The 26502-nt window shown below is 38.1% G+C and overlaps 1 protein-coding gene across 4 annotated transcripts in view; it reads left to right on the forward strand.

Annotated features, from left to right (window-relative positions):
- CPEB4 (cytoplasmic polyadenylation element binding protein 4) overlaps positions 1 to 26502 on the forward strand; it is a 70652-nt gene that overhangs the window by 8367 nt on the left and 35783 nt on the right. For all 4 annotated transcript variants that reach the window (XM_068990388.1, XM_068990387.1, XM_068990389.1 and 1 more), the window contains exon 2: positions 10636 to 10717. In XM_068990388.1, coding sequence (XP_068846489.1) covers positions 10636 to 10717 — 82 coding nt within the window. The remainder of the gene's footprint in view (positions 1 to 10635; positions 10718 to 26502) is intronic.

Raw genomic sequence — 26502 nt, forward strand, 5'->3', positions numbered from 1 at the left:
CACCTGCGATGCAGAAGACCTAGGTTTGACCCCTGGGTTGGGAGATCCCTTGGAGGAGGGCATGGCAACCCACTCCAGTATTCTTGCTTGGAGAATCCCATGGACAGAGAAACCTGGTGGGCTACAGTCCTTGGGGTTGCAAAGAGTCAGACATGACTGAATGACTAACACACACACACGTATCCCAATCATTGTTTTCTTGCAGATCTGTAATGAGTTATAGTTAATCCCTCAGTATTATACATTTTAAAGCCATGTTTATATTTAAATATTATGCAGCATGTGCTGTGCTGTGCTTAGTCTCTCTGTCGTGTCCAACTCTTTGTGACCCATGGACTGTAGCCTGCCAGGCTCCTCTGTCCATGGGAGTTCTCCAGACAACAATACTGGAATGGGTTGCCGTGCCCTCCTCAAGGGGATCTTCCCAACCCAGGGATTGAACCCAGGTCTCCCACATTGCAGGTGGATTCTTTACTGTCTGAGCCACCAAGGTAGCCCCATTATACAACATACTTTTAATAATAGTTCTTCCAGATGTTTTCAAGGAATCCATCTGCTGATGGTCAGTAAAATAGTTGCTGTAGCCTTACTGTCTATAAGAACTTTAAAAAGAACCAAACAAAGTTGATGTAAGAACATTGCTACTCAGAAAAAGCTATTAATTATTGTATGGAAGTCAGATCTGAGTTTCAACTATGGCTGTGCCACTTGCTAGCTCTGTGACCTAAGGTAAGCTACTCAGGTTTCCTGATCCTTCATTTTCTCATTTCTTTGTCTTATCTTTTTGAAATAAGATGAAGTATTTCTAATATTTGGCTTCCAAAAGATTCTGCTGGTATAAGAGAGAAGGTCATCAACTAGAAATATTAATTCAAAAGTTGGAAATCACACACATTCTTAAAATGTGAAAACTGTTATTTAACTGTTACATGGTAATTTGAGCTTAACTTTAAAGAAGAATTTTATAAGCTGAACTATAATTTTGTTTAGTAAACTCAGTGCACTAGGGAATCAGCCCAGATGATGCTCTCATTTTCTTGAACACTGCTTGAAAATTTAGTGACCCACTAGTTTTTTTGTTTGTTTCTTCTTTGGGTAAAGTCTCTCCCCCCACCCCCAAGTCTTTTAAATTTCTTACTATGGAAACATTTAAACATATTCAATAATAGAATATATAGCAAAGTCCCATGTACATGTCACCTGGCTTCCAACAATGATCAGCTCCTTGACAGTCCTCTTTGATCTATCTTCCTAACCCTCTCTTCCTGCTTTCATGTTGTTTTGAAACATTTCCTACGTACTGTATCATTTCATCTGTAAATGGTTTAGTATGTGTTTCTAAAAGATAGTCTTTTTTTCCTTCTTAAAAACACACAAAGATATCTTCTAGTTGTTTTTTTAAAAAAAGACAGTGAGAAACTGAGGCAAGGCCCATATTTTTATTGTACCTGCCCAGCCTGTTTTACTGCCCAACCTGATGCTAATCTCGAAAAAAGCCACTATTGGCTACATCTGCCTTCTCAGACAAGAAGAGTGCTGGTGGTCACATGTCTGTCAAAGAAAAGGGAGAAAGATCCAACGAAACACTAGAGTATCAGCTGATGACCGGATACTCGGGAGGAGATTGTCCAGTTTTCTCTACGCCATCTCAGCTTTCTCCTGGGTTTATATTTTTGTGAATTTGTGAGAAGGCTCTCTGAAAGGAGAGAGAACAGGAAGGACTCAGAGCTTTTGGGCTGTATTTTTGTTTGTTTTTAAGGGGAATTTAAAGGTTTGGAATCTTTTGCAGGCCTTTGGACTGCATCACACTTTTTCACCTCTTGTTTTTCAACCCACAAATGTTTTATGCCTTCTGTGGACCATATGGTGGGAGTGCATGACCATGGTAGACACTCTCCTCTTCATGAACTGAGGTGTCGGTGACATCTTGTTTTGTGCCTGAATACTGAGAAGTGCCTTCTCAGGAGACATTGGAGAGCTAAGGATGTGAGGCTGGTAGCTATGAGAGCCCAGAGGCTCACAGTGGGTGCAGGCTGCCTTTTGATGTTAGGTCAAGGCTCATGGAAGAGAGAAATGTATGGATTGTATGGGTTACAGGATACAAACCTCAGTTTAGGAATAAAGATTGTGTATTTGGGTGACCATTCTCTCTGATGACTCCAGACCCTGATCACACCCAGCAGATACATAGCAGAGGAATGCTGATTGCCAGTAAGCAGCCAAAAATAGAGGTATGGCCTGAGTTTTAGTAGAACTTACTCACTTTCCTGAATTAATGATCTCTTGCCCCAGATAGTATATTAGGTAGGAAAGATCCCCCCCAACACCTTTTTTGTTTCTCTATGAAAATGAGCTATAGGAAGTAGCACGGAACAGCTGAATTATTCAGATACAAACAATACTTAATTTAATATGTTGGTTTGGGGCTCTTCTGCCATTGCACTGGAGAGAGGAGGAGCAGAGGGAATATTTATTGAGTGGATCTCCTAATTGGTAGGTATTGTGCATGATCTATCATGGACTTTATTTCATTTCTCCTCAACCCAGTTTTATAAGGGAGATGTGTGAAGTAAGGGAGATCCTTATTTCACTGATGAAATCAAGGTTCAGAGATGATATGATATCAAGACCACTTGTCTAGTAAGTGGTGATTTAAACACAAGTCTTAGAATAGATTTTAGTTATTTTCCTCTGCTAGGTAAAGTGGAAATGAACAAATGGTTAACAAGAAGAAGGGGTCTATTGATTTAGGAACTGATTAATCAAGTCTAGAATGCCAGGTTGTCTTTTTAATACAGTCAAGTGGTGACAAGAAATATTTATCACTTTAAGGATTTCTAATACTGAGCATGAATGTGGTTTATTTAGTGAAGGTGGAATACAAGCAAATTTTCTCAAGGGCTTTCCAGAGAGATCCGGTTCATCAGTTCACATGGGAGAGAATGGAGCTATTGATTCAATCAGGGTAATATACTGAAGACATTGATCCATTTTGTTATAGTTTTTTTATTCTGTTAGGAAGCACTTGGTAGCCTAAGATCTGTAAGCCTGTTTGCCTCATTATAGTGTTCATAATGAGAAAATACTGACCAAAGAGGGACCCTGCTAAGAAATATGAGATGCTAGTAACTGTGGTTTTTTCCTACTTGATATAATTACTTCTTTCACTTTATCCTCTGACACTTGTTCTCTGCATTCAGACCCTGTATACAAGTGAAGGATTTCATAGGTTGTGACAAAGTCCATTTAGTAGTGGACCACTTTTCTGAGCTTCTGCTATGAAGTAGACTCCACCGCTTACTTGGTGACTTTGAGTGCAAGTAGTTAACGTCTCATAGCTTCATGAGAAGCCTAAAATGGGGGCAATAATTGTACCCACTGTACATGATAGTTGTGAGGAACTAATGTACAGAAATCGTGCATCTTTTATCTGAGTCACAACACAGAGCTAGAAGGGATGTTAGCCATTTTAATAATGATGGCAGCAGTGATGAGGGACTTACTATGTGCTGCACAGTTGCTGCAGTCTGTGGCTTTGGGGGTGAGTGGAGCTCACAGTCCAGGGAAGGAGGGAGTGGGTAGCCATCCCAGACTTTGTTCATAAATATGGGCTGTCAGTGTGCTTGGCAGATATGGGGAAAGGGGACTTGTGCTTGTATAGGGATGGAAGGGTCATCTGAAAGTGGAATCTTCAAAGTTGACTATATTGTCAACTTTTGATGTCTGTGGCCTTAAATATTTAATCCAAGAAAATATTTACATTTTGGTGAATTTTGGATTAAAACTGTCATAGTTACCTTTGATTAATTATGGGCTCTGCTGGCATCTCAAATTTCATATTTATTTTGGCAGCTGTTATACTGGCACAGACTTTGCCTTTCAGACCAAAATGTTTTCCTTTCCCTTCTTCACCAAGGAGAAATTTCCAGAGTAAGCCAGAAAGAGAAACTTCCATAAGCTAGTACAGATACATAGCAATCTGAGAATGATGCTCACAATCATGTATGTTTTTATAGGAAGACAGTGAGTAAAGGGTGTAGCTGAATTTTGGCTTTGGTTCTTAAGAATGTCAGTTCAGTTCAGTTTGGTTGCTGTGTCGTGTCCGACTCTTTGGACTCCATGGACTGCAGCACGCTAGACCTCCCTGTCCAATGCCAACTCCTGGAGTTTACGCACTCATGTCCATTGAGTCAGTGATGCCATCCAATCATCTCATCTTCTGTCGTCCCCTTCTCCTCTTGCCTTCAGTCTTTCTCAGAATCAGGGTCTTTTCCAGTGAGTCAGTTCTTCGAATCAGGTGGCCAAAGTATTGGAGTTTCAGCTTCAGCATCAGTCCTTCCAGTGAATGTTGAGGATTTCCTTTAGGATGGACTGGTTGGATCTCCTTGCAGTCCAAGGGACTCTTACGCATTAGTCAGGTCTAGTAATGCTAAAACATACTGACTCAAGTATGACAAGACAAGAACCAGTAATGGAGTGGTTATAGTGGTGGTTCTGTTGAAATTGAACTTAATTGTAATCTTTTGCCAATTTATGCATCTTAGAGCTTGGAAGAGAGGACTTTGTTTTTAATTTTGAGAGTAAAACCTGTCTCTTCATAAGGAAACTGTAAAATAGTTGATATTTAAGCTGGACTGCATCATAATTGTTAAACAGGATTTAAGCTATAAATCACATCCCAAAGTATCTAATGAAATTAACCTGTGGAATGGAATTGTTTAACTCAGTGGTTCTCAAAGTGTTGTCCCCATCTTCACTCGGAAACTTAGTAGCAATGTGAATTCTTGGACCTTCCCAGACCTACTGAATGAAAAACTTTGGGTGTTGACTCAGTAGGCTGTGTTTCAATAGGACCGCCAAGTGATTCTGATATACTCTTAAATATGAGAAACACTGGCTTTTATTGTTCATCTGGATATATTTTTTAAAGTCTATGAAATAGTAATTTTGGTTTGTGGCATAATTGCAATCAGATTGTTCATCCTGGTAGTAATAGACCCACAGATTCATGTGCTTCTTGTGGCTACTTCTGGGATGTTACAAAAAGCCATGTCATCAGTTACTTGCTGATGTAAATCTTCCTATTTTGCTGTGGCAGTCAGGATTATTCAGGTGTATATTAAAAGGACAGGTCTTACTCTTTGAAATGCTAATTTGTTTTGTCAGAAGGTTATTTTTATCAACTTTGATTTTCATAGTGGCTTTTGTGGTTTTTCCTTTAGAAATTGCCCTGTGAAGTAGAGATGACATAAACTGAAACCAACCAGTTACTGATGCAACTCAATGTATTAGATACAACAATTCAGGTTACCAAAAAAAAAAAAAAATTCCCTGCATTGTAATCAAGTCTGCTTTGCTGAGCCTTGAAAATAATTGGTGGTCTTTTATTTTCATTCGTGGTTGCTAAGCTCACATTTCTAAAGTCAGGCTGGTGGTTCAAATTCTGCATTCTCTGCTTAACCTGATAAAGTTAGTTAACCATGCTAAGCTATGCCTTCTTCATCTGTGAAGTGGGATAATAACTGAACACTTATTGTATAGAATTTTTGTGAGGACTAAACGAGATTATGCATGTAAAGCATTCAATTCAGTTCAGTCGCTCAGTCGTGTCCGACTCTTTGTGACCCCATGAATCACAGCACGCCAGGCCTCCCTGTCCATCACCAACTCCCGGAGTTCACTCAAACTGCATTAGATCTTAATAAATGCTACCTGATACTATTACTGTTACTACCGTTTCTGCTCCTGTGGTTGGCTGTAGTTAACCTAGAGATGCATGTTAAGTCTCTTAATTTGTGGACCACATTGATCTGTCATCTCAACAGGAAGAAGGAAGATAAGGCTTCTCTCTCTCTCATGTTTTTAGTATCTCTGATATTATCCTATATTACCTATATACATTTTGTTCTTTGTTTTTTATTTATTGAGTCATACTTGAGTGCCTCCTGTTTGCTAGGTACTAGCCAGCATGTTCCTCACCCCAGGACCCTTAAGGCAGGCAGAGTGTCTCATTTATTCTAATATGTATCTTAATTAGTGTGATCTTTTGACTGCCATGACCATTATTTTACCCAAGGTAGCGCCACCTGCTTTGGAGTGAAACTTGGGCTTTTAAATCCAGACTAAGCTGCTGAACTAAGCAGTAATCTATCTGTGCGATAAACTGTGTTTTTCCCTGGTCTTAGTTTTTACCATTAAATTGAGAATTGTTGTTTAAGTGCTCATTTGTGTCCGACTCATTTGTGACCCCATAGATTGTAGCCCCCCCAGACTCCTGTCTATGGGATTCTCCAGGCAAGAATACTGAAGTGGGTTGCCATTTCCTTCTCCAAAATTGAGAATAATACAATCTAAATTATAAGGAGGTTTGAAGATTACTAATGACAGTATTTAAAAACTACCTAGAATATTGTCAGATACTTAGTAGATTCTTAATAAAGAATAGATCTGCTTTTCTCTGTGGGCTGCCAAGATAAACTGGCAGTGGCGGGTTGAAGCAAATAGAGTTGTCAGTGTTTTCGTTTTGTTTTGAGCTTTTATTGGAGATCAGGACATTCCTCCTTCAACAAATTTTTTTTTCTTTTTTTAATAAAGCTTGTTATTTTGCATTATGTATAGCATAATGAAAACATAGTGACTGTCCTTTTAAGACTTACAAGAGTTCATTTTCTTATTAATAAGATTTATTAACTCCCACCTTTTTGTGGGCAAGAAGTTAGCAACTTTTATCAGTCATCCTCGTTCACATCTTTGATTCCTGCCAAACTCACTATAATTTAAACTGCAAATCTTGAAAAAGCACAGACTGTTTTAGGATATGGGAAAGCTAAAATACAGATGTATTTTGTTGCTGGGAAAGGAACCTTAGAGGTTTAATTAGACTCTTTCCTATTTCAGATCAGGAATGAGGTCTAGAGGATGAAAGTGCACAAGCTCAGATGACATGTCACACTTCCTAGTGTCTAATGCTCTGCAGATTTAGGCTGATGTTCATATTTTGGTCACCATCTCAAGTTAAATTAAGAGCTATTACTTAACAGAATTTCTATTTTATAGTTAGCTTACTTTCTGGGAAATGAATTCTAGAAAATAAATAAATGGTTATGATGTTTGGGTTAATTAGTAAACCAAAAAGGCAAAATCGAAGGATGAAACGTAGAAATCAGAACACTGTTGATTTGACACCCTGGTTTTTGGGCAGAAAATCCAGCATTGTTTGTCTGCTCTTATTTCTTGGGTTTATTTGTATCTGTCCCCCTCCATCTACTTCTTAATGGCACAGATGTTTACACTTTAGTCCTTTTGGTAAAATTGGGTATTTAAAATAGAAAAAAATCAGTGAGAGAGTAATCAAAAATGATAAACTTTGGACCGTGCCTGAGAACAGAACTTTTGCTTGGCAAAATACATGGCTTGAATTACTATAGCATCATAAGAAACAAAGTGTTATACAAATGTAAAGTAGTTGTAATAATTATAATTTCAAATAAGATTGAATTGTGGGGAGAAGTACATGTTAGACATATTAGGCAAGAATACTGGAATGGGTTGCCATTTTCTTCTCCAGGGGATAGTCGCCACCCAGGGAATCGAACCCAGGCCTCCTGCATTGCAGGCAGATTGTTTACCCACTGAGCTACGAGGAGAGCGAACATATTAGATCAGGATTGGCAAAAATGTGGTACTTGTGCCAGTAGGACTTGTATCTTGCATTTACACATGTCTTTTGAGGCACTGTTTTCTTCTAAATCCATTCAGAGCCTGAAAATTCTTCTTAACACATTGCATCTGAGAGTCAGAGTTTGTATATTGGTGTTTATCAGATTTATATTGTGACAAATGAAAGCTAGAAAAAGTATAACAAGGATAGAGGGTTTTTTGTTTTTTAATTCTACCAAGCACTACTGATAATTTAGATATTCATTTAGGATTTCAGTTTTAATGTACTCTACCAATCATAAGTTAGTGGTTATTTTAGCAAAAACCTTTATGTTTTAGACAATAGTCTGGAGAGTCCTGGGGCGGGACAGTATGAAGTGGCTTTGCTGAATTCCACTACACTTGGAAACCTCTAGGTGAAAAGGATGCTTCTTTACTTACCAGAAGCAGCTGTCATAAAACAAACCAAACAAAAACACTGATTTTTTTTTTTACCAACTGATTCTCTTGGGTGCTCTTGTCATTCAGTGCTTAGCAAAATGCAAGTCCTGAAAGTTCACAGGTTGCGCACTACTGTAGTTACATTAAAGAAAAATAGGCTCAGGTCTCCTTTTACATCACCCCCACAGCCATTACAGTTTTATTTTTCTTACCTACCCCCCACCCCTGCCCAGCTCTGAAAGGGGATTTAAAAAACAAACCTCAAGGAAATAAGAGAGAAAAAATGCTTTCAAAATTTAATAAAAATTACTCAAAGAAATTCATTCATCAGTTGAGGAAACTTGTGTGCTTTCTAAGCTGCCAGACCCTGTGTGAGGCACAGTGATACAGATACGTGGAACAAGGCTTTTCAGCCTGTTTCACATCATGGCATACATAGAATATGAAAATACAGAAGCAGAAGTCATCTGCCAGGGAGTTCCTGCCACACTTGGCCCTCTGGGCAGTCCTGTGTGTTGAGGAGATGAACATCTCAACACACCATCACCCTTTGGGAATCGTACACATGGGGAACATTTGATGTAAGACATGCTTCCTACCCTTGGGAAACCCACAGTCAGAGGACATAGGCAAGTGAAGACTCTGAGCATTAGTGTCTCCACGACTGGCTTTGTTGTGGGAATAGAGAGAGTGGCTGGCCTGATTTTGAGTGTGGCTTATAGACTGTTGAAGGGAGGAGAGATCCAGTGACTGCAGAATGAGACAGTGGAATCTGTTCTTCTTTGTCCAGTTATGCCTCAGATCCACTTGACTTCCAAAAGAATACGCAGTAAAGTTTTGATTTAATTCAATGCTTGAGATGAGGAAGGGTAAAAACAGAAGAGTTTCTCCTTTTTGTGAACACTTATTCTTAGAAATTCTCATTCTGGCCACCTGTCCTCTTGCCTCTCTCTGTTGACCATATTGAGAAGATGAGAACAATGAGGAAAGAGTCAGGAGGAGAAGTGGGAAAGGTATTCTGGAGGAGCCCCATACTAGTTTAGAGCAGAAGAGCATGTTAAGACATCTACTCCCCTTCCCATCTTTATCCCGTGCTGTCCCAGGGGAAAATACCTGTAACACTGTCTACTTTAAATATAGATGATATCCCAATATAACTACCCTTGGACCCTTCAGGTTGTGGAACTTAAAAAAAAAGTTTGTGTCCCATAACAGTGAACATTTTTGGATATCTGTTTGGTGGGTGGGGTCAGGAGGAGTGGTCCCTATTTCAGGGAAGAAGAATAATAGTGCAGGGTGAATGCTGTAATGGAAGGACAAAGGAGAAATGTCGGAATGATCAAAAGATGGAAAGTGAAAGAAAGTGAAAATGAAGTCGCTCATTCGTGTCCGACTCTTTGCGACCCCATAGACTGTAGCCTATTAGGCTCCTCCGTCCATGGGATTTTCAAGGCAAGAGTGCTGGAGTGGATTGCCATTTCCTTCTCCAGGGGATCTTCCTGACCCAGGAATCAAACCTGGGTCTCCCACATTGCGGGCAGACGCTTTACCGTCTGAGCCACCAGGGAGGTCTGAAATGTGGAGAAAGAGATCCCAGCAATTCTGAAAGAAAAGAGGGGGTGGTGGATAAAATTAGGCAAATTCTTTTAAAAAACCAAAGCTTTGAATTAAAAAGTAATGAGAGAAAAATATCATTGAAGAGAGAGTTCTGAAATCATGCTTCTAAAATTCCTTTGGAAGCCCCCTTTTCTTTAATAACCTTGCTGTGGTCTTTGTAGGTATATATTTATTCTCAAGGTGGGTCAGAAACAGGTATTACAGGTATTGTTTTCCCTTTAGTATTTAATTTGAAAATATTTTCATCTCCTTTTCACTGTCTGAGCTAAACTTTGGTTTTAGTGATCTCTAATACCCTGAAGCATGCCACAGCATCAGCATGGTTGTGTATTTTCAGATTCCTCACCCATTCATGAAGTCCATTTTGTTAAGCCAGGGTTGAGACCAGCAGTGTTTTCCATATCCTGTCTTCCTTTTATTCTAATGGCAGAAAAATCAGGACTGCTTTGCTACTTAATGGTCTTGTAGACATTTGATGACTATTTTCAGATCTTGGCTCATAAGTAAATATGGCTCTTCTGAATAGAACATGTAGATGTCACCTTAACTGCTGGAACAACTTTGGGAAGCTTTGCCACATTACTGAAATCTTAAGCGACAGAGAAAGGTTATGAATTCTAATTATATATATATTTAATATTCTTAACCATATGGAAATTAGTTTTTGCTTTGTTCTTGAAAGTAATGCTTTTATTGAAAATTATTATTGGAAATCAAGTCAGTCTTTGCTGAGCCCTGGGTATTTGTGATTTTGGTATTTTGCAAGTGTTAAAAATAAAATGTAGTAATAATGTGCCTTACATGGAGAGGGAAGAAAATTCCTGCTTTTTGATCTGTGTCCCATCAGATGCAGCTTATTATTTTCTTTTATAATTACATGCTATTTTAAAAGTGGTTTGTGGCTGTTTGTGTTTACAGGATCGCCCCAGGACTTTTGACATGCACTCATTGGAGAGTTCACTCATTGACATAATGAGAGCTGAAAATGATTCGATTAAAGGTAATTTTCCAAATATAACTATTTGATTTTAGTAAATAGTGTAAAATGTGTATCATTATCTGTGTAACTTGATGAGCAATATGGCAAATATTATAGGTTCACATTTTGTATCCAGTTCCATCTATTTTATACATGTATCTCATTTTGCTCAAAAATCAAACTTACTTGATAGACATCCACTGTAAGCCCTTTACAATACCAATTAAGGGAACTATAAGAGTACTGATTGCTAAGGGAGGGCAGTTAACTGGAAAGATGGGAACCATACTTCCCATTTTTTTTAATCTTTCAGGCAAAACCTGCTTAGTGTTGCTCACCTGTATGTCTGTTCACCAATGACAATAACTATACACTAGGAAGAGTTCAAATGTTGATAGATCTTTTGGTCTAGTTTCACTTTTTTTTTTTTAATGTCCAACAGTTTCAAAGTTAAAACAAAGCTTTGTAGTTCTTGAAATCCTTTTTACATATTATGTTAAAAAAGTTGTGCTATTCCCACTTGGATTCTGGTCTCAATTCTTGTACTGAATAAGATATTGCAGTTTGACTAGGCCTCAATTTCTTCATCTTTAATAAAGTGCTTAGAACCACTCTTATCATAAGGGACTTAATAATGGGGAACTTTAAAAGCACAGATGCCTGGGCCCCATTCCAGGTGTGGGGTGAGGCTTATGATTTTTTTTATTATCTCAGGTGATGTTCATGTGTAGCCAGAGTTGAGAATGACCAGATTAGGTGTTCTTTAAGGGCCATTCTAGCTCTGATGTTATGAAAACTACCCCACAAAATAAATATTTTTCTGCAAAAAATATCATTTTACTATACTGCAGAGTTTTCCTGTTTGTTTTTAAAAACATTTGGGGTGTTTGGTATATTTGGTCCTGTCACTTAAGTTGTTCGTTCATTCAATGTTTATGAGCCTGCTTTTTGCCAAGACAGCTTTGTACTGGGATCAGAGGTGGCAAGGAGCCTGTATGACTTTAAGTGGTAACTATCTTGGCCTAGTTTTCTTTGTGTTTGGTTTACCGTATTACTGATGCAGTAAAACTGTTTTTCAGCAGACTAATAAGTCTGAAAAGATGAAAACTAATATGTGAAAGAACATGTATCTCTCTGATGAATCAATTTTGAAATAGGATTATTTTGAATGTTTTTACTGAATTCCTCATGGACTTCTGATGGCCTCTAATGGGGTTGTATACTTTGTTTCTGAGGAAAGATGATCTTTCAGAATTGGCTTTTTATTTTGTCACTTCTTAGCACTCTGACTTTGGCTAGTCCTTCAGCCTCTTTGACCCTTTGTTTTCCCAGCAGAAAAATGAGGAGAGTCTAAGGCTCTTTCTAGCACCAGAAAAACTGCACACTTTAAAATAAAGTAGCTAAAGGAGAAATCTGAATATAGTTTGTGGATTGTACAGTCTCACTTTCCTGGTTTTGTAGTATAGTTACATAAGATGTTCCCAACTGGGGACACTGAATAAAGGGTACACAGAATCTCTCTGTACTACTTTTTGTAACTTGCTGTGAATCTGTGGTTGTTTCCTTAATTGATTTAAATTGATTTAATCAGCAGCTTCTTTTAAGAGCCTCTTCTCTTATGTAATAGATACTAGGGATAATAATTAGAACTCATTTTCATGATAAGTGCCTGTGTCTTTTATCAGAGAAAACAGTTTACAAACGGCAGCAGTCATAAACCCTTTATTATGTCATGCTTCTAAGAAGTAGGGCTTCCCTTGTGGCTCAACTGGTAAAGAATACACCTGTAATGTGGGAGACCTGAGTTTGATCCCTGGGCTGGGAAGATCCCCTAGAGAAGAGAAAGGCTCCAGTATTCCTTTCAGAATACCCACTCCAGTGTTCTGGCCTGGAGAATTCCATGGACTATATAGTCCATGGGGTCGCAAAGAGTCAGACATGACTGAATGACCTTCACTACACTTCTAAGAAGTAAGCCTCTAGTATTTTTATAAGAGTTTGTACACATTTTTCCAATAGGATTAACAACATTTGCTTGGTTTATCAGATACAGTCAGGACAACTCAGATTGATTTTTTCTTTTCTAGTTCACTAAGTGGCTTATTGTATAAACTTCTGCCTTTATTCTATGAAAAGAAAGTATTAGTCGCTCAGTCATGTCTGACTCTTTGCGACCTCATGGACTACAGCCCACCAGGCTTCTCTGTCCATGTGATTCTCCAGGCAAGAGTACTGGAGTGGTTAGCCATTCCCTTCTCCAGGAGATCTTCCTGATCCAGGGATTGAACATGGGTCTTCTGCATTGCAGGCAGGTAATCTTTACTATCTGAGTCACCATATTCCCTTTTTAATTTCTTCTTACCAATATTTACCTAAATAATTACCTAGACTAATTTTCTAGAGATAATTAAAAGATAAGTCTGGTGACAGAATTAAACCTGATTGTCCTAATATGGGAACACAAAGATTTTGTCAAATTGTGATTTATAAGAGGAAATATGCCAGAATGAAAGACCATGGGTTTTCGAGTCTGATAGACTGGGATTTATATTGCCATTCTGCCACTAATTTGTGGTGGTTTTGAAGATTAAATGATACGATGTGTCTACAAAATCCAGCATACTGCCCAGTTCATTGAGAAAACACTCAATACATGGTATTGATTTTTATTACTAAACATCTATTTGTCTGTTTTCATGCTTATCAAATGAGAAAACCAGTTTCAATATAAGGTGCCAAGGTGACTTAAGCATATTAAATGAATTTGTGTATTTTTTCCTTTTAAGAGCAGTAAGGACTTCATAGATGAGTTCATGGTCCTAAAATGTCAGACAGTAGTTATGCCTTTTTTTTTTTAACCAAGATGATGAACTTTGTACCATTGTAGTCCATTGCAATGCAGTTTTGCTCATGGGAATACTTTATTTCTTGTCAGACTCTCCTCTCTCCTTTTAAAGTAATAATGCCTATCCATTTTGAAAGTAAATAAGTGGCCTCTTCATGTGCTCTACTTCCTTAGAAATAGAATAAACAGAAAACAGGCATTATTTCTGTGAGATTAGTATAGAACAATATGGCTTTCAGAAAAGTGGTATAAAGATGCAATTAAAAGAATTAATTTGAAAATTATTTTAAAAAAACTATCATGTGGAGGCAGATTTTATATTTGGGTTCATTTTATCTTAAAATGATTTTATAAAATGTATGTTGAATGACTTCATTTATTTTTATTTCCATTTGCAGTCCCACATAGATATGTGGTTTGTGTGTATATGTTTAAATAATAAAACCTAAAATTGGTACAAGATCTGTCAATTGAATGAATTTGTAAGGCTGTATTGTTTATTTACATTAAAAAAATTAAATTGCTTATTTTTTAGGGGGAAAAAGAAACTCCTTTAAAAACTCCTTTAGAAACTCCTTTAAAAGTGGGTTTAAAATTTTATTTTTTCCATCAACAGACAAGATGTTAATATGTCTATGTCTCGAAACTTTCAACTTTCAAATATAATTTTTCAGTTTTTTATGAATATGCTGTTGATTCCAGTTGGCTTGTTTAGCAACCTTTAAAAAGATAAAAGAAATGTGCAAATGGAATAGCTAGCTTTCATTTCATAATTTACATTAGGTTTTTTTTTAAATTTTATGGTTTATTTTAAAATAGTTTTTCTGAGAATTTTAAGGCTTCTTATCATCTTCTCCATGTACGGAGGTTTACCTCTCTGCCTTATTTCCAGGTCCTTTCACTGATCAGCTGGCATGTCTGTATGTTATTTTTACCCATGAAATTATGTATTGCCTTCTCCATAACTAACACCAGTGACAATCTGTAGCAGTTCTTCCCCAGAGACTGATTTTATTTTCCTCGTTGTACACCCAGTCTCATAAGCTAAGAGCCTGCGCTGTACACCAATTTTTGAGTTATCTCCAAGATGGCAGGTTGCGCATTGCTACAATAATTATTAGGCTTATCAAGTAATTCCTTCACCTGGACAGGAAAATCTTTTACCATTGTAGATGCTGAGATGTATACTTGGGAAATATTGTATCTTAGTGCTATTTGTGTTTTCTCTCGCCTGTGAAATTGGTACTTACTGTTTAGAAATGGAGCAGCATGAAATAGATTAAAATCACGTTCCAGTGCATCTGCTTTCAGTCTCTGAAGCATAGCTTGGACACAGTGAAATAGATTCATGAAGTGGTATTATTTTCAGTATACGTAGGAGAGTCCTGTAAAAATTAAGGGGCCTTTTTTTTCTTTTCTGTATGTGAATGGAATAAAGGAATATAGGCATAAACCAGTTTATGGAATGGAAGCAGAGGGAGACAGCACTGGAATAAAGAGACATTATCAGAAAGAAAATTATCAGGTATCACACAGTTGAACAATCCATAGTTTCATATTAATGGTTGAGTGTTTTAAATCCTATATATTGAAACAATTTAATATCCTATTTGCTTCATTTCACTGGAAAGCCTAATGAGACAGCAAAATTATTGAGTGAACAAAGGCAGTCTGTAAATTGTCAAAACATTATGTAGTTGTTCTTCAGATATTAATTAACTAAGTTATGATGAGAATACTGTTTTAATTTTCCTCAATATATTATGAAATTAGAGTCTTTTACTCTTCATGTTGTTACAGAATGCATGAATGCATCTTGCTTCCAGGTTTTGGAAGGAGGAGCTCTGTGTTATCTACACCAGTCTCTCTCAGTTTCAGGCATTTTAAAATACTTAATTTGCATGTGGGCAATGATGACTGAATTCAGAAATGCAAGTTGTTTAAAGTGCCAGTCTTTTACATATTTCCATGGTGCCTGAGAAACCAATTGCATATGTTGAGTAAGTGTGGGAGTGTGTTGTACAGTTAAACCTTCGTGCCTTACGTGCTTCATGTATTCATTTAATAAGAACTTACTTAAAGAGCTGGACCTATCCCCCAAATGCTATGTATTTAATTCCTGACTGCTTAAGGTATTGTGACCTTGCATTTTAAAACAACTTATGGGAATTTTTTTCTTTATCTGCACATTAAATTAGAGGGCTCTTCCCCAGCTATTTTTCATATGTGTGAATTTGTTTGAAACAAATGCTTAAACGAGTGCACAAGTGATGATTCCATCTGTGCCTCTTTTCTTTGTTGCTAAGAAAAGCCATTTATAATAATCTCTCTAGGAGAAAATCGTGAAAGTCAGTTGAAAGTTTAGTACACAAAGCCAGTTTCGTTAATTTTGAGTAAGATTTTCTGTGTCACTGTGAGAGAGAGAGTGACTGTTGGAATAATTACTTAAATTCTGTATCTCTACAACAGTGGAAGAAGTAGTTAGTCTACTATAAAAAGATATCATAAGTAATAACCAGAAAACCTTAAATTTTCCTTAGATCCACAGTTCTTTTTATATTCCTATACGTAAAATTGTAGTCACGTAGTTCTGTATTTTCAAGAACAGGTGTTATATACTGATACAGATGTTTTGAACAGATATTGTATATGACTTTATATACACTGAGATAGCTCTAGAAACCTTTCATCAGAGTTTCTGAAAATAGGACTAAATTTTATATTTAGTTATAAATGTGAATTTCAGAGTGCATATAGTTTTAAATATGAAAGGGGCTTTTACAAAGTAATTTCTATTGCTGTACTATTAAAATGATTTATTTGAAATAGTGGTTGGGGGATATAATTTCTTATAGTATTTCATCTTTTTCTGTTTAAATCAGTGACAATTTGTGGAAAGACAGCTGTACTACTATGCAACCCAGTCTCCAGTCACCTTTTTAAAGGATTAGATGGACATTTTTTAACAAGGGATATTTAATGGTCCTTGATACAAAGTACCATAGAGAAGACACGGATAATGCAGAGCAACTAAATTATATTTGGATTCATAGTCAAATTTCTCTTTCCTAGCAAATTACCATTATGTGTTATCAAATGTCTTCTGGTGAATTAGAGCATCTTTAAATACTACAAGCCTTGAAGACTCAAGAGTCCTCCAGGCAGCTGCCCTGCAAACCTGGCTTGTTCTTTTCTTGCTCTGTTTGGATGATACCAAATAATTCAAAGCAGCGTAGCAGGGGAGTGAGTAGTGGAGGGCTCTAGGGAGGAGAAAATTGCCTTACTCTTAGAAGCCTCATGAGTAATGGAGTAAGGCACACAGCAGAGAATGCAGTTTATAAACTTGGTTATGATGAACTTTGTGTGTGGCTGTTGAGAAGTGAAGTGATTTCCTCTCCTTCCACACCCTCCCTTTCCTGACTGCTGAAATGGAACATCCTAAACAGTCTTTTTCTTTTGCTTAGTTGTGCTGAAGGATGGGACCTGGGCTTCTCTGTTGAGGTAACTTCCTTTGTGAGGAAGGAGGGGACAAAGTGGTGGACCATGATTGTCTGTCTATTCCTGGTGCAGGTTGATTTCTGAATTCAGACCCACTCCTTTCTGGTCCACTGTTGCTCAGGATTCTTTTGATTCCTCATAGCACTGTGTAGGCAGAGTTTACAAAGGTGTGGGTTTCAAACTGTGTGACTGTACTTTTCCAGGTTGGAGGATTGCAGTTGTTTCAGGTTTGTTTTGTTTTAATTTTTCAAGGGAAGGAGGGGAAAGGGAAATGCCCGGGAGAACAGAATGGGATGTCTGTGAACACTGATGTGTTGGTAGCCTGAGACTGAAGTCTTCCTTATTCTAAGCTCTGAACTGAAACCAACCTGGTTCATACTAAATGCCCCTTGTTCCTTGGCCAGATCCTCATCTGCCGGACTTTTTATATAACATGTGCTGGTAAATACAAAGTAGTGATCCTTTGCCCTCCACGTGTTGGTAGCGAAATATTGACCCTTGTTCTTATTTGTTCTGAAAATCATATAAGTAATTGTCACAAAAGGGGAATTTGTCTTATGTCATCCATGATCGGTCCATAATTGCTCAAGCAGTCTCCATATCTTAATCCTGAATATTGAACACAAAGAATCTTATTTGAGTCCAGGAAAATTGAGTAGGCATCTTAAAACATTATTGTAACTCTGTTTTTACCCGGATGAGAAGTGAGGGTAAAGGGGGCCAGAGGGAAAAGTGACAGTAAACTTTTTATGTTATTTAAAAGGTTAAAAAGCCTTACTATTTCTAAAGATGCTTTTAACTCATACAGCTTTTCTTTTCTTTGCAGCTGTATTAAAGCTCATATATTTTATGACTGTTGTGATTTAATTTTGTTAGACTCACATTCAGGGCAGGGATTGGTAAAGAAATAAACATTGGTAGTATTTATTGGTAAAGAAATTGGTAAATTTCTTGATAAATTGGTAATATTTATTGGTAAATAAATAAATATATATGACAGTTTAAACTTAGAAATACCATACCAAAACCCAAGCAGCAATCAGGTAGCAAATTTATGAGTGCTTTTCTATAATCTTGTACATTTTCACATTAAGTGTAAGTAAGTAAAGTCGCTCAGTCATGTCTGACTCTTTGTGACCCCATGGACTGTTGCCTACCAGGCTCCTCCATCTATGTACAACTTAATAAATATAGCTATTACAATGTGGACAGATAATAATATTATTTTCCATTCAGAAGTGAAGTCTGAATAGCATTTAAGTAGTAAGGTTTTCAGACTTTGTCAGCAGGTTGTCAGTGTCAAAATATTAGGGATCTCCCTACGGTATAAAAAGTAGAAGGAGGTCCAGAACATTTATAGGGATCCATTTTGTTCATGCACCATCTCTAAATTATTAATAGTATATTGTACTTTTTGATAGTATCACCTTATTATTTTTCTGTTTTTTTCCCTCTTTATGGTAAAATTCTGTTGAGAGGTGACTTGCTGTTTCATTTCCTGATAGCTACTAGAACAGCCCTATGTGCTATTAATCTGCATAATGAAAGCCCTTTTGATTATGGAGTAATACAATGGTGAGTTGTCTGTGAAGGTTTAAGACTTTCCTTAATCCTGTTATATAATCCTAGAATATGTTATTTGCTGACGTTGAGGGAGGGGAACCATGCCACTTGAGTCATAGCTTTCATAAAAATATCCGAGATTCTCTTTGCATTTAATTTAACAACAGGAAGCAGAACAGTTGCACAACTGTGCCACAAATTATTTCTTCCTGACATGTATGGAATCTCAACCTAAATATTGTAGGCAGTTGATTCATTTGTCAGTTGTGTATACCTGATTTATGATGTTCTTTATTTGCTACTCCTTATTGTTTCCCCTGATGCTGCCACTCTCCTTACTACCAAATTTAAAAGAGGGAAAAGAGAAAAGCGTTGATGAACTTGTTCTGCAGTAAAAATTTGCAAAAGGAGTAACTTTTAACTAGTTTTAAACTCGTTCAGTTCAGTTCTGTCACTCAGTAGTGTCCGGCTCTGCAACCCCATGGACTGCAGTATGCCTGGCCTGCCTGTCCATCACTGATTGCCAGAGTTTACTCAAACTCATGTCCACTGAGTCAGTGATGCCATCCAACCATCTCATCCTCCGTTGTCCCCTTCTCCTCCTGCTTTCAACCTTTCCCAGCATCAGGGTCTTTTCAAATGAGTCATTTCTTTGCATCAGGTGGCCAAAATATTGGTGTTTCAGCTTTAGCATCAGGCCTTCCAATGAATATTCAGGACTGATCTCCTTTGGGATGGACTGGTTGGATCTCCTTGCAGTCCAAGGAACTCTCAAGAGTCTTCTCCAACACCACAGTTCAAAAGCATCAATTCTTTGGTGCTCAGCTTTCTTTATGGTCCAGCTCTCACATTCATACATGACTATTGGAAAAACCATAGCCTTGAGACAGACCTTTGTTGACAAAGTAATGTCTCTGCTTTTTAATTTGCTGTTTAGGTTGGATATAGCTTTTCTTTAAAGGAGCAAGCATCTTTTAATTTCATGGCCACAGTCACCACCAGCAGTGATTTTGGAGCCCCCAAAAATAAAGTCTGTCACTGTTTCCTGTTTCCCCATCTATTTGCCATGAAGTGATGGGACCAGATGCCATGATCTTAGTTTTCTGAAGGCTGAGTTTTAAGCCAACTTTTTCACTCCTCTTTCACTTTCCTCTTTCACTTTAAAACTAGTTACTACTTTTCAGGTCAGGTAAGGAGATGGCCTGGCTGCCTCTGGGCTTCATTATTTTGTCTGATTTGTCTGACAGACTTAGTCTGAACTCAGTCCCACATCAGTGCACTCCATTCTAAAAGCAAGGCTCTTTTTTATTCTGCTTATTACCTGGTAACCATTAAATTAAGAACATTAGTGAAACTCTGAATGGAAAGCAGTTCCATAATCTCTTTGGTATCCAGTTGAGCTGATACCAGCTGCTGTAGTTTGGGAAAGAGAAGGAGGAGTCAACCAATTAGAGGAACCTTTTTTAATTTTTGAGAACCAGCACTGATGTGCAGATCTTCTAAAGAGCAGCCATGATTAATTACTCTTAATTTGTGTAAAGAATCTAAAAAAAAGTCAACTTTACTGGCTATAATATTCCAAATAATAAATGTCTGTCATGGTTAATTAAATGGAGATACTTAAATTGGCCGCTTGATGTCTTTATTGTAAAAGATCAGAAGTTGTTGGCTATAATAGACTTTCCCAAAATGTAATAAATAAAGAGAAGCATTGAGGAGTGTATTAAGACCTGGTTTTGCCATTAGCAGTTACATGGCTTAATTTGGTCACTTCCCTCTAGATCTTGGTGTCTTCATCTAAAAGAGGAAGTGCAGGGATTGAACTTAGTGAACTTTAAGTTACTATCAGCAATTCCACACAGTCTCTGGCATGGTATTCCTAAATGTCAAGGTTGAAGGTTTAATGACTGAAAATAGCATATGGGTTTCATGTGAGCATTTCATATTGAGTAGCTTGTAAGAAGGCAATGGCAGTCCACTCCAGTACTCTTGACTGGAGAATCCCATGGGCAGAGGAGCCTGGTAGGCAGCAGTCCATGGGGTTGCTAAGAGTCAGACACGACTGAGCGACTTCACTTTCACTTTTTACTTTCATGCATTGGAGAAGGAAATGGCAACCCACTCCAGTGTTCTTGCCTGGAGAATCTCAGGGACGGGGGAGCCTTGTGGGCTGCTGTCTATGGGGTCGCACAGAGTCGGACACAACTGAAGCGACTTAGCAGCAGCAGCAGCAGCAGCAGCTTGTAGGAAAGGATATAACCAGAAATCAGTCCGATCTGCTCAGTTGAGTTGAGGCTTTGTTTCTAGAGTGCATTTTTTCTTTTTCAGATAGGCCTAAAAATGCTATGTCTAGGAAAGAGCTGTTTAAACTTGGCTTTATGTAATGTTTCTGTTCTTAATTTGTGGATCATGGACCTCTTCAGACGTGGTAATTATTTGATGGGATCCAGCATTGGAGAAGGAAGTGGCAACCCACTCCAGTGTCCTTGCCTGGAGAATCCCAGGGATGGGGGAGCCTGGGGGGCTGCTGTCTATGGGGTCACACAGAGTCAGACATGACTGAAGCGACTTAGCAGCAGCAGCAGGAACCTATTAGAACCAAACATTCCAATTAGAGGATAGATTTGTCATGTGTGTGTTGCATGAGTATCTTTTAAAGCATGCAGATGCTGATGTAATACAATGAAAATACATTTAAAGGTATTGCTGAATTCATAGTAGCCTTTTATTATTAAAGGCTTTTCTTGTTGTTTTACTTGTAATATCCACTGGAGTGGGGCTTGAGGGCTTCAGGTATGGTGGGGAGCCTCTGTGAAATATTTTGATTAGTGTAGGTCTTAATAATTCTGAAATGTTATGAAACACTGCTGTGGAGAACTTCTCTGATTGTTCAGCTTTAAACTCCTGCCATTAGAATGTTCCCCATTACCCAAAACAACATAACTAAAAGAGGAATTCCATAGAGAAAATGGTGAGGATGAGGACAAAGGGGGAGTAAGGAGTCACTTACTTTATCCTAGCTTATCATCTCTACCAAGTATTAATAGCATTTTGGAATGTTGTCTCTGGGGGCATCTGTAGCCATCTTTTTGCTTTTTGAAGCATAGCTAAGGGTGTGGACTGTTCAGATTACAACTGGCACAGTGCCAGGGGCACGGGGAGCCCTGTGACAACAGGGGTGCACCCTGGTGTGGGGTAACACGACAGCCCTTGTTAGGCGGGGGAGATGGCCTTCTTCAAGCCACATAGTACTTTACATTTTAGCTTCAGCTTAAATTCCAGCTCCGCACACATTTGAGCATATTCTATGTATTGGGTAGTAGTAGGCCACAATGTACATTTGATGCTGGTTTGTATATTTCTTTTTTGACATGGACCTGGACATTCTGTATAGGAAACAGTGTTAACAACAAGTTTCAAGTGAAAGAGCAATTACTTCTGATACCATTTCTCTGACTTTTATGCTTTGCCCCTTCTGAAAATTATCTCTAATTTAAATCCTTATAATAACCTTCCATGTGAGTTTTGTGGTCTCCAATTTATAGTTGAAGAGACTGTAGTTCCGAGAGATACAATAGCTTTGGAACTGGTGCCTGGAGAATCAGAATGGGACACAGAGCCTCCGGCTGATGGTCTGGTAGCCACACACTAGATAGATATTTATGTGCAGCATTTATGAGGAGACAAACATTAAAAACGTTTATTTTAGTACACTTTAGGCATTCAGGTGTCTTAATGTAGGAAACTGGGGACGGAGTTTAAAATCTGTATTTTATCATAATCTCTGTAAAATATTCAGATTTCGCACACCTGCTGATTTCTTATTGTAGGGTACCTTTCAGAGGGTGAAGGTCTGGAATCACTGAGCGAACTTATCCAAGCTAGCTTTTTCTTTTTCCTCATTCTGATCCACCAGGTCTTTCGTGAGACTGAAGCATGTGTATTCCAGAAGTGATTCAGATAGACTGCTTTCCCTCCTCACCCCACCCTCATTCTGCTTTGAGAACCACTTTGAATATATATGTAAAGTCTAAAGTTATGGGAGGCTGTTCTTAAAACAAGTATGTTATCAAGCAGATAGTGCCAAGCACTATTTTAGCCTGTTGGGGTATATAAGGAAATAAAAAATAAGACTCTTGACCTCATGCAGCTTATCCTCCAGATAATTTGCAGACATCTTCGAACAGCCTGTTTATTATTTAGTTTTGAAGACTAATGAATAAGAAGACGACTAAGTGCCTTTAGTATTAATAAAGGAAAATAAGAACGGGGCCTTTTGAGAAATAACAAATGAAATTAGATAATGAAATTCAAGTGAATGTTAAGGTTCAATCAAGTCATCAGAATTTATATTAAGTAAGTGATTAGTGTTGCTGATAGCTGTGTATGCAGAATGCCAATTACTGACTTTGCTGATTGCTTTTGGGGTTTGGACTTCAGTAACCAGTGAGGTGGCACTAGTGATAAAGAACCCACCTGCGAATGCAGAAGACATAAGAGGCTTGGGTTTGATCCCTGGATCGGAAAGATCCCCTGGAGGAGGGCACGAAAAGCCACTCCAGTATTCTTATCTGGAGAATCCCACAGACAAAGGAGCCTGCAGGCTACAGTCCATAGTGTCACAGAGTCGGACACAACCGAAGTGACTTGGCATGCATGCAACCAATGTTAAGAGTGGCTTGTCTCTAAAGTTCTCAATCATTTGCAAGCAACTTATTTTATAGTTCCTAGGAACTCCATAAATTTGTCTTGATCTTCATGTTAGGGCAGAGAGTCACTTCTCAAAATCTTTACCTTCAAGTCAGTGCTACAATTTTTTATTTTTATCCACTGGTTCTTTTAAAATAGGTCTCTTATAACATGCTTGTTTTAATCAACATTTTTACAAGATAGGAGAATTTTAATTAATTAATTTAATTTTAATTTTAACTGCCTTGGCTTTGTTTCTAGATTGCTCAAAACTTTTTTACTACCCATTGGTCTGTTTTTCCACTTTTCCTTCCATTATATTATCTTTTCTTTTTTTAACGGGCTTTGGCTCGTTTACTTTGAATAAAAACTATGCCTAATATTTAAAGCTTGAAAAGTTGCCATTAATCGCTGGTATCATAACATCCTCTTAAGGCAAGTTATCTTGTTGCTCTGTCCTCTAAATGTAGCATCCAGAGTCAGAAGGCCTCTGGCAAGGATAAAAATAGCCTTCCTGCTTGCTGGTTTGTTGTTAGGTTTACTGGCAGTAGGAAATCTTTTGAATTCCTTAATTGGATCAGCTCTTTGCTGGTGTCTCTCTAGACATTCCCATCTGCCTGAAATTCTTAGATGCTTTTAGATCTTCCACCTTTGTACCTGCCCTCAGTTATAGTTAAAGCAATCCTTATGAAACCTTCCTTAATCTGTAGAAACATAGCCCATTGACTTTACTTATCTTAAAGATAAAGTGTTATTTTCTCTTTTATTTTTTTTGCCACACTGTACTCTGATTTTCAGCTACCATATCACAATTGAAAAATTAAATCTGAGCTATTGGCCCAAAAAGAAGCTCCTCTTTGGCTTTTATTGAAAAGAATATTTTTAAGTTGAAATTTCCAAAGTTTTCATTTCCTAAAATACTGATGCTACTTTGCCAGTTTGGCTATCATAAAAGAAAAGAGTTAGCTTTTTTTCTCTCATCTCCTGAAAGAAAAATATCCCTGTTCGTAACTTAGAACATTAGCAAACTCACTTCTCTGAAGCTGAAAAATCCCCCAGATGGCCACTCCCTTCTTCAGGGGTCCAGTTTGGGTCTTACTTGGCAAGGAGGAATCCTTCCTCTTTCTTTCTCTCACAAGCAAGAAACTGTTGGTTGTCTCTGGCTTTTAAGTTACTGAAGGGAAAGGAATTACTATTAATTGAACACATACTCTATCCAGGGGGACTTTTCTGGGCATTCTGCAAAAATTATCTTATGAATTTCTCACATGTACATGGAAATATCTCTGTTTTTACTTCAGAGAAACTAAGTAACTTGAACCTACCTCACTAGATGAGATTGGTCCAGCTCTACACTTTGCACTGTGTGTTTCATGCCAGAGAGACCACTAGCTGCTAGCTTTGTTTTATTTATTCAGCAGCTGTTTATTGAGTGCCTTTCTCTGCTCTGAGCTCTAGGATGTGAGACCCGAAACCTGTCCTCAAAGATTTTGTTGTCCTAGAGGAAGAGAGTTTAGAAATAGGTGATTTGAATACAGTATATAGTAAGTGTAAAGAGTGTTGTGTGGAGCCAGTAGGGCTGTCTGAACCAAGGAGCAGGTGGCTCTGGGCAGGTACTTTCCATAGGATGTGAGGCCTAAGAAAGAAGACACCTGGATAAAAGGGAGGGGGCTTGAGTGGTGAAACACTGGAAACAGAGAGAAAGGAAGGCATTCCAGACAGAGGAAGGGACCCAGATGAGAAAGTTAATGGGCCAGTAGTTCTGAATATCTAGAGTATCTAGAAGGGAAATGGCAGTGAGTTAAGAGAATTTAAGTATTTTTTACAAGCTCCAGCCTTTAAACTGAAAGTCAGATCTATCCTGGAAAGGGGTTTTGTGTAGTCTAAATTCTGTGTGTATGCATGTGTGTGTGCGTGTGTGTAATTTAAATGGCTTTTTGGGGAGGGGGGCAAGACTCTCCATCCTGTTGATGTCAGTCCCAGCTGGTGTCTCTTTCATAATTTTGCACAGAAACATCTTTACTGGAAGTTGACTGTATCACAGAGAAGTCATGAGGTAGAATAAGGTTACTGATTATGCTTTGTGGAGTTACTTTTAGGTCAGTGGAAGAAATTATTAACAATGATTATTTCTGGGGACTTGCCTAGGGATCTAACGGTTAAAACTCTGAATTTCAAATGCTGGGATCATAGTGGGTCCAATCCCTGGTCGGGGAATTAAGATTCCTACATGTCAGCAATAAAACACAAAATGATCTTTGTATCATTAAGTGATAGAACATAATGAGTACATTTTTATTAGCTCATGTTTCTATATATTCTGCATTTGTTTAAGTGTAAAGTTAGTATTCAAACTGAATGTATCATTTCTTGGACCTTGCTTACATCGTGCAGGCCCCCACCGTGCCATCTTGCTGCAAATCTGACAATATTGGTAGAAACAGCAAATGTAGAAAGGCAGGAACAGCACCTCCTTTAAACAATTATTTATGGCGCTAAGAGCAGAACCAGGAGAAACATCTCTAGTTAAACAACAATGCATAATATGTATGTATATGTATGAATATATTTGTGTGAGTGTTGTGCTGTGTTCATAAACCTTTTTATCTGTCTTAGAAATGGACCTAAATCCATGCTTATCCTTTCCCTGTGAGAAATTTTTAATGATGTTCAATGAAAAGAAAGAAACTTGGAGTCACTAAGTCATGTCTGACTCTTTGCAACCCCATGGACTGTAGCCTACCAAGCTCCTCCATCCCTGGGATTTTCTAGGCAAGAGTTCCGGAGTAGATTGCCATTTCCTTCTCCAGGGGATCTTCCCAAACCAGGGATTGAACCCAGGTCTCCCACATTGCAAGCAGACGCTTTACCGTCTGAGCCATCAGGGAAGCCTGTCCACTGGGAACCTCTCCCTTTTTGTTAGTATCTAACAAAACTAACTCAGCATTCCCGGCTGCTGTCACTATTTTGGTCAGCATGGCTGTATTTTACACAGCCTTGCAGAGCTGTCCCCTGTTACCATCCCTTGCCCGACCATGCCCCCAGCAGTGCTCGCATGACTGAGAAAGAGAAGGCCATAGCATGAAATCTAATAGCACTAGAGAACATTTGATATTTTTTATTGCTTGTGTGTTTGAAATGGCAGCATTTATTATATCATTTCCTGCTGAATCATCAGTAGCAATACTATCTGGGTTAGTTTTTAGAAAAT

Source organism: Capricornis sumatraensis, chromosome 18, assembly GCF_032405125.1.
Source record: "Capricornis sumatraensis isolate serow.1 chromosome 18, serow.2, whole genome shotgun sequence".
Lineage (NCBI taxonomy): Eukaryota > Metazoa > Chordata > Mammalia > Artiodactyla > Bovidae > Capricornis > Capricornis sumatraensis.